This window comes from Hyperoodon ampullatus (genome assembly GCF_949752795.1).
Source record: "Hyperoodon ampullatus genome assembly, chromosome: 12".
Classification (NCBI taxonomy): domain Eukaryota; kingdom Metazoa; phylum Chordata; class Mammalia; order Artiodactyla; family Ziphiidae; genus Hyperoodon; species Hyperoodon ampullatus.
Window position 1 is genome coordinate 20,786,900 of NC_136925.1, and position 9,329 is coordinate 20,796,228.

General features: G+C 40.7%; 1 protein-coding gene across 1 annotated transcript; it reads right to left on the reverse strand.

The window, feature by feature from the left end:
- Positions 1-8,427: 8,427 nt before the first annotated feature.
- On the reverse strand, positions 8,428-9,098 carry GJB7 (gap junction protein beta 7; the record flags this gene model as incomplete). Its single annotated transcript, XM_079716286.1, is given in 2 exon segments — positions 8,428-8,447; positions 8,450-9,098. Coding segments are annotated over 2 exon segments (669 nt in total).
- Between the last annotated feature and the right edge of the window lie 231 nt (positions 9,099-9,329).

Here is a 9,329-nt window from a genome sequence, read left to right on the forward strand (position 1 = left end):
CCTTCAGCAGAGAAAGCAGACATTGTAGTAGATTTTATAACCCTGTCAGAGTGGGAAGAGAGACCCTGCCACCATTTGGATTTGGTAAAATCTATATTTAAATCCTGTTATTACCTTGCTTTCCCATCTCTATTAGAGGTGATGTTCCTATTGGCTTCACAGGAAAAGTTACGTACACTCCTTTTCAGCAATCATGTATGCATGTCCTATTCCATAAATATTTAGATGGTTTTTGTGCACTTGTCTCTCACTGCATGTTCTTTAATTCACTTCACTTGTAACTGCCAGCATCTGTCTTTCTGACTTAAGGTTTGTAAGCCTTTGCTGGAATGAAGTTGGTCTGGAAGTGAAATTTGAGGTGCAGTTCATTTACCTGCGTATAAAATAAGTTTAAAGTGGGTATGTGTGTGTAAACTCCTTAGTTCCAGAGGCTTTGCTGTATGTGCTGGTCAAACGCTGAGCTGCACAGGAGTAAGAGGCCACAAGGTGGCAAGCTAAGACTGGGAAGTGTGTGTGTAGCTAAGGTCCAGAAACTGAACCAGGAATTACGTTTTCATTGGTTTTTAAATTATCTTTATAAAGAGCATGGGCTAATATGTGGTGGTCATTTATACTTTTGACTACTAATGATAGTTTGAATAGATATTGGAACAGTTTTAAAAATTGAGAGATGACTATGATATATTAGCTGTTGATTCATTTTAGGATAAATAGGCCACCGTTTACAATGGAAACAGACTAGAGTCACCTTGCATGGATTATACATACATACATACATACATACATATATATATATATATATATATATATATTTTTTTTTTTTTTTTTTTTTTTTTTTTTGCGGTACGCGGGCCTCTCACTGTTGTGGCCTCTCCCGTTGCAGAGCACAGGCTCCGGACACGCAGGCTCAGCGGCCATGGCTCAGGGGCCCAGCCGCTCCGCAGCATGTAGGATCTTCCCGGACCGGGGCATGAACCCGTGTCCCCTGCATCGGCAGGCGGACTTTCAACCACTGCGCCACCAGGGAAGACCCGGATTATACATATATTTAACTTTTCCCAAAGCACCAGTCGAAAAATCTTGTTTTGATAAGAAGGTAGTCAGTGCCACCTCTACATGCAAAGGAGACTTGGAAATGTGCCTTTTAAGCTGGGCACGTTGCCACTCCCAACAAAATCAGAATCAGCAAAATCAGAATTAGTTGCCTAATAAAGTAAAACAAACAAACAAACAAAAACTGGATGCAACACAGTTGGTCATTACATGGAGTACCAATATTCCAGAGATCTTTGAAGCTATTTGTACAGGAAGCTTCTGGAAGGCTAGATTTGGAGTTTTAAATAACCAAATTCTTGCTCTGTCATTTCCTCTAACGTTAGGCAAGTCACTTTATCATTCTGAGTTGTAGCCTTCTCATTTGTAAGTATTTTTAAGGTTTCTTCCAATTCCAGAATACTATGATTTTTTAGTTTATACAACATAGTTAGGCTGTAAATTTCATGAATACATGAATTGCTGCCAGCAACTAGTGTGGATTAAGCCCTTAAGGTATGATGATGAAGGCCTTGGCCCTTGCCTGCATTCAACATGCTCATATTTAGAGGGAGATTTAAAAAAAACAAGCAAATAATATAGGGAGAAGTGATATAATACAGCCATGTATTCATATCTAACATTTAAAAAAATAACCTCTATGTGCCAGTGCTTTGCGTGGATCATCTCATTTAATTCGTTCACCAACCCTATAAGATAGGTATTATTTATCCCCATCTTACATCAAAAATTTGCTATCTGATAGAAATATTTGATCCAAACTTTGAAATGAAATTAGAATTTCTCAAGCTGAAGAAAAGATGAATGAAAACATACAAAACATTGATTATTTTACATGTCACCATAATGCCATGATTTTAAGAAGGTAAATCTTATAACCATTTCTATGGAACTGCCTAACTTGTTTGTTGTAATGAGGAGTCTTGTTATTGTATAATACATGAAATTTGTTTTTTTAAGGCAATTCTCTATTAATCAGAGATCTTTCTGTGGTATCAGGTTTATATAGTGATATAGCCAATATAAAGTCTCACTGCTTTATCAGGCAATCATTTAATTGTGATGCAGTTCAAATTAATAGAACATTTCTATATTAGGTAAAACTCTTTATTTCTTTTTTTTTTTTTTTGCGGTACGCGGGCCTCTCACTGTTGTGGCCTCTGCCGTTGCGGAGCACAGGCTCCAGACGCGCAGGCTCAGTGGCCATGGCTCACGGGCCCAGCCGCTCCGTGGCATGTGGGATCTTCCCCGGACCGGGACACGAACCCGCGTCCCCTGCATCGGCAGGTGGACTCAACCACTGCGCCACCAGGGAAGCCCAAAATCTTTATTTCTTTGATGTTCACCCATTGGTCCTGGTTCTCAAACCTTGGAACATGAAATAAGTTATTTGTTTTCCAAGCATTGGGAAAGTCATTCCCTACAGTCTGAACACGAACTTCTAGTACAACAGAATTAAGTGAACTTTCTTTCACTAGTGTCATATTACACTGTGTTCATGTTAAGGTGATGGACAGCTAAAGCTCCAAGGACTTTACCTCATGAACCAATATCAATCCTGGTCTCATATTAAAATTTAAATCTTGATGCAGAATGATTACTTGTTGCATTTCACCTGACTTGTTCTTTTTTTATATTATTTATTTATTTATTTATTTATTTTGGCTGTGCCGCATCTTAATTGTGGCAGCGGGCTCTTCGTTGCAGCATGCGGACTTCTTAGTTTCGGCATGTATGTGGGATCTAGATCCCTGACCAGGGATCAAACCTGGGCCACCTGCACTGGGAGTGCGGAGTCTTACCCACTGGACCACCAGGGAAGTTCCTCACCTGACTTGTTCTGAACAAAATTCTATTGAGGTCTTTAAACACATCTCATTTCTGCCTTTCAATACACTGGTCATTTTTTTTGTCTTCAGTAGATAGAAGCGGGCCTTCTGTGTCTTCATCCTAATCAGTAACATGAATGTAGTCGGGAACTGTTTTTGTCTATAAGTGAAACAGACTAACAAATCAATGACTTACATCAGGTGGGAGTTAAGTTCTCTTTCACATAACAACAAAAACGAAAGCATGGAGTCAGGCAGTGCAGAGCTAATGGCAATTCCATAATGGTGTCAATGTCCCAGGAGCTTTCTTTCTGTTCCTTCATCCATAAGGTCTTGCTTCCATCCTCAAAGTCACCTCATGGTAGAAGATGTTCACTGCAGCTCCAGCTACGATGTCTCAGTCAGGAAGAGACGGGGGGAGCAACAAGCATGCAAGGTAGATCGGCCCCACCTTTTTTTTTTTTTTTTTTTTTTGCGGTACGTGGACCTCTCTCTGTTGTGGCCTCTCCCGTTGCGGAGCACAGGCTCCGGACGCACAGGCTCAGCAGCCATAGCTCATGGGCCCAGCTGCTCCGCGGCATGTGGGATCTTCCCGGACCAGGGCACGAACCCGCATCCCCTGCATCAGCAGGCGGACTCTCAACCACTGCGCCACCAGGGAAGCCCAGGCCCCACTTTTTAACTCTCCCCAAAGCATCACTCACAAAATCTTGTTTTGACAAGAAGGTTGTCACACACTGCTAACTACATACAAAGGAGACTTGGAAATGTGCTTTTTTTTTTTTTTTTTTAAGCTGGGCACATTGCCACCCCCAACAAAATCAGAATTCTTTTAGGTGGAGAGGAATAAATATTGGGTAGATGAAAGATGGAAGAGGCAAGAGGAACACAAAGATTTTTTTCCCCAGAAACACTGTACTCCTCAGTACCAGGGACGTAAGCTGTGGCAATACCAGGGTGTGAAGAGATGAATGAGACAAGATTCTCGACCTTGGTCACAGTCAGTAGTTTTAATATCATCATTAAATTAATGTGACTAGGAGCAATCTTCTCTAAGAAGATTGGCTTATCAGGTTTGCTAATCTTCTACAGAAAGGTCTCAGGTTACTGTACTTACTCTCCTTTGAGATCAATGCTTTTAAATTGAAGGCACTTGGCTAACCTAGTGAGTCATACTTTTAGTAACAGGGGATGATGATCATCAATTTAGTTAATGACATTTTTATAACAAGAATATGGAAACTGTACTGCTTAATATTTGTCTCCTCTGCCCCAATCTACTGCAGAGTTTTAACAGTGACCTTTCCCTGAGGGCTAGGACTCTGGAGTCCACTTCGTCAACTTCCTGTTGCTCTGCACAGACAAGCAGAGCCTGCTGCAGTTCTATACCACAGCCATTCTGCCTGTCTCCACTCTGACAGGTGACATTAATGTCTGAGAGAAATTTGAAGATAAAAATACGTTAAAGATAAAAAAGCTAAAACAAGATTTACAAAGCTACATATATCACTTTCATCTAGACAACATTTTTTCTTTTTTCTTTTAATAGAAAATTAAATCTCCATAGCTGGCAAAGGATCCGATACTTCACCTGTAAGTAGATGGGGATGGTGGCTTATTTGGGTAACATCCAGAACTCACTTCCCATTGCTTTCGGACAGAATTTATGGGTACAATTATAGAATTTTAAAAGATCATCTACATCTCAGAATAGGAAGGCTGTTTGTTAAACTCTCTGGCACAGTGGAAACAAGATATGTCTCTGGAAAATTCTCAGAACTCGCCACAATCACCGATGTCTTTTACAGCTGAAAGAAGATTTGCTTTGTGAGAAAAGACCCAATTTTATATTAAAGAAAGAGCTGCTGGCAGGTCTCTCCCAGAACGCCTCCCTTGGGCTTTTGTCATTAAAATTCAATTGAACGCTGACATTTTTTACCTCCACGTGCCCCACCACTGCTTTCCTTCCTCACCAGTTTTTCACAGAGCTGTGAAATGCCCTCTCGTTTGTGCTGTGTCATCCTAAATATACAAACAAAATAAAATGTAAACTAGGAATACACTGGCATCAATGTTTAAGGCAAGTGTTACATGCATGTGATGAGATGCGAACTAGAAAGAGTTGGGGCACTTTGGGGTTTTCAATTGCTTTATTTTATTTATTAAAAATTTAAGGACTTTCCTGGCGGTCCAGTGGTTAAGACTCCGCGCTTCCAGTGCAGGGGGCGCGGGTTCGATCCCTGGCTGGGGAAGAACCCGCATGCCACGCAGCCAAAAAATAAAAAATGTTTAAGGCATCTTTGGGAAATATAGGTAGAGATATTAAAAAAAAATTAAAAACAAAAGTACATGTGAAACAATGAAAAGATTTATAAAGAAAAAGTTCATCTCTCCTTCTCTTATTGTAACCAGTGTTGACATCCTTTCCCATCTTTCCTCCTATTGACACAAACTTTCTGTACGTACACACATGTAAAAGTTAGGATGCTTGAAGCCTGAGAAGGAAAGGCTAATACAGGAGAAGAGTCATACCTCTTTTTTCTAATTATACAGGAAAGAAATTAATGAAGAACATGATTTTATTAGGACTCTTTTAGTTGCAAGGCCCAGAAACCCAATTTAAACCAGTTTAAACAAAAATGGGGAATTTATCTTCGATGTAACTAAACTGCAGAAAGGGTAGGGGTGGAGCCAGTGTCAGGGATAGCAGGATCAAAGAATTCAAACATCCTCAGGTCTTTGCCTTTTTTCCCCTCCCCTCTAGTCTTTGCAGTTTGTCTGTCTGAAGAAAGTTGGCTTAATTTCCTTGGGAAGACTGGAACCATAGCCACTTGCATACTTGGCATTCTTCTATCCAAGTACTTGAAAAAAAAAATTCCCTCCAGCTCCAATTAGAGGAAACCCTGTGGCCAGGGGCAAAGTTGTAACCAGAAAGGTTCTGGGGAAGAGTGCAAGGGAAACAAAATAATTGCAAGTCAGGAATGGCTTGAGTGAAATTAGAAAGACATCTGTTTAGTGATCTGAGAAGCCTGATGTGGTGAGCAGGTAGTTTAAGGCAGACCTATGGTGATTGTTAACTCTGCTTTTACTAGCTATGTGTCCCTGAAAAGAGTAACTGCCTTTGCGGGTCTCACTTTCTTCATCTCTAAGGTTACTGTCTGAGCACCAGAAGCTTGTAGGGGGGTCAAGTGAAGTGATGTAAATACAGGATACAGGTGTGAGATACTTCACCCCATCTTCACCTCCATGCTCCTTAATGGAAGTGGAAATTTTCTGGAGGTGGGAATTATATCTAAAGATGCACAACACAGTGTCTTGCTTCTATTAATCATTGCTCAATAAATATTTATTGATAAGAGAAAGAATAAAAATGGAAAAATTTAACTGCCAATTTCTCTCAATCAAATGCTTTGGGTCTTCACTGACACCAAGACAGCCTCCAGAATGTTCATATAGGAAACTCATTTTGTAAATTAATTAAGCTTTAAAAAGAAAACAATTATTCCCCTTCCTATCTAAACAAATTTATGCATGGCCTTTACCTCCATTACCTTTAAGTCTCCTCTGTACGCAAAGTAGAAAGGCAAGAATGTGCATATGCATCCAATCCTCTTAGCTTGAGCAGAGCTTGTTGTCATAACTGAGGTGAAGAGGCTGAGGTCCCCAAAGGCGTTTCGGCAGCAAATTCATCCTCAGACTGAAAAATTCCCTGACGTCCATTCCAGTTCTGTGCACTAAAACCCTATGTTCTAGATTCCATGCCAGGATCAGGGCCTCCCAAACCTTAAACCTCTTTAACCACCTATTACTGTAGAAAAAAATATACGTTCCTTTAAGTCCTTCCTGGTTACCTGAATTTGTGAAGGCTAGCTTTTGTGAAAACACAAGCATGTTTTCATGTCACAAGGTGAAGTACAATGGATACAAGTACCTGAGTCCAGCAGTGACATGTGGTGTAAACTGGAGGAGGGGGACCACAGAGTTCACATCCTCTCTGCTGTCCAGCCAGTCTTTAAAACAGATTATGACCGCTGTTGGCGGCATGGTCTGGAGGCTACATAATGACACAAATAACCTTCGTTATGCAGGAACTGTAGTGAGTCATTTTATGTTAAAGAGGGCAGGCTGTGGAAGACATAACATAATTTGTTTTAGTTAAAATTACATTTTTATGCACTTACTTTTTGTTTAAAAAATCCCAGCGGAGGAGAATGATTTCTGAGCTATCTTTACCAGGCAGGGTTGCAAATCCTATTCTAAAATTGTCAGAACAAGTTTTATTTCACAGAACAATCATGCCCAGTTCAGCCAAGTAACGATATCAATGACAGTCAAGTAACACCGCAAAACCACTTCATTTTTATTCTGGAGAAATGCACATATGTTAGAGTATTAAATCCAAGGAGAATATATCTGTGATTCTTTTTTTAAATAGGAAAGTAAAAGAAAGCCATAGTTTCAAATCAAGTGATAATAAACATATCTTTTTTTTTTTTTACATTTTTTGAGCCAATGTAACAGCATAGTACACATTTTACTATCTATTCTAGAAGGAGATGTACTAGCAAATCGTAGGCAAACTATGACATATTGTATAGTACATTGTGAATTCCTGATTGTAAGAAGGTCCAACATATGGAAATTTACAAAGTATTTCATTGTTCTGTGGTTAAAGGTAAGTGTTCAGTAACTATCAGGTAGGCATATTCTTTTTCTGGGTCTTCCCCTTTCTCCCTACCAATGTGCTTCTCTCTGTGGGACCTGCCTTCCCTCATGACTCTAGAATGACCCTTGCAAATGTCTGCTAGTTCAGGCTTAAGTGGAATTATCTCCCAGTAACATTTGTATTTAAGTTGGAGACCAGTAAATGATGACCTTCTTCCATTTCCCCTAGTCCACTTACATCCAGGGACACCTACACTGCAAAGCGTCCTGGGCTCTGTGGAGTTTTCCCCAGGCTGAACCCTCTCACTGAATGTGCTTCTGTGTGCCCCTGGTTAGCTGCTACCCCACCCTCATCATAGTCTTTCTCTACAAAGTTTGAGTAGGGCTGAGTGAGTGGAGCGTTGGCTGCCACTTGGAACGATTGCCAGTGCCTCAATTGTTGTTTGGAGGCCATCACATTTGAAAGAAGTGTCACTTTTTATATTTTCCAGTTGATGGATCTAAGCACTTAGAAGAATGCTGTTAGTTGGCTTTCTTCAGACTAAGTTGCAATTAACTATTCAAACACAACTCATGTAGGGTTCATGTGGATGAACCCTACCACCAAACAATGAGACCTCTGTCTAGTATATACAACTGAGCACATATCGAAAATTTAAAAAATTCCTCCCAAGGGACATTAAGGCTGACACCCTTCGTTTTCCAAGGAAGCCTATGTCTACTTCAGAGGGATGCGGGTTTGCTTTAAGCCTCTTGTGTGCCACAGAGTACCTTTGTTTCCCCTCCCTGGGCTGTGCTCATGGCTGAGTCTAAATGGTGCTTCTGGAGCAAGGGTGGGGCCCCCATCTCACCATATTTAACATATCTGAGGTCGTGGCACTCACACACTGAGGACTTGAGTTTTTTAGAGTATTTTTGGAGACAGCACTTAATAAAACACTTGAGGACCAAAAAACTCAGTTCAGTGAAATTCAACACAATGCACAGGCATGAGGTAATGACCAAGAAGAGGATGAAAATCGTTTTCTCCGTGGGTTTGGAGACAAAGCAGTCCACAGTGTTGGGACAAGGCTTCAAATCACACTTCATAAAGTAGGGAACACTAAAGCCACCATAGAGCTTGTAAAATAAAACCAGGAAGCCAATTTCAAAACCAGTTTTAACAATGAGGCTGATAAGGTAAGTGTACCACAGGCCCCCATCCATGGTGCCTGGGCTGACATAGAGTTTCTTCCTGTGCCTTTTCTCTCTACCCTCACAATAGGCTACATGTAGAACCACCAGAAGTGAAGGCGTGGAGACCACGATCAGTTGTAAGGCCCAAAGTCTGACCTGGGAGATGGGGAAGAAGTAGTCAAAACACACATTTTCACAACCAGGCTGTCTAACATTGCACTCAAACTCTTTCTGCTCATCTTTCCATGTATGCTCCGCCGCCACCATGTAGACCATCAAACGGAAGATGAACATGACAGCCAGCCAGGTCCGCCCGATCCCAGTGGAGTATTTATTTACTCCACTCAGGAGGTCTCTGAGGAACATCCAACTCATGACTTAGATTCAAAAGAAGACAATATTCTGCAAAAGAAAACAGTTTCATCATGATTCATTTACTTCTATTCCATTGATCATTTCTACTGTCTTACTTGCAGATTATGGAATTATGGAAGATAAACTTGACTTTTTGCATTATTACAACCCTGGATGTTCAGGGCTCTCTAAGAATCCCATAGGATACGCTCACTTTCATACAAGGAGATGACACAGCTGGTCCACAGGACG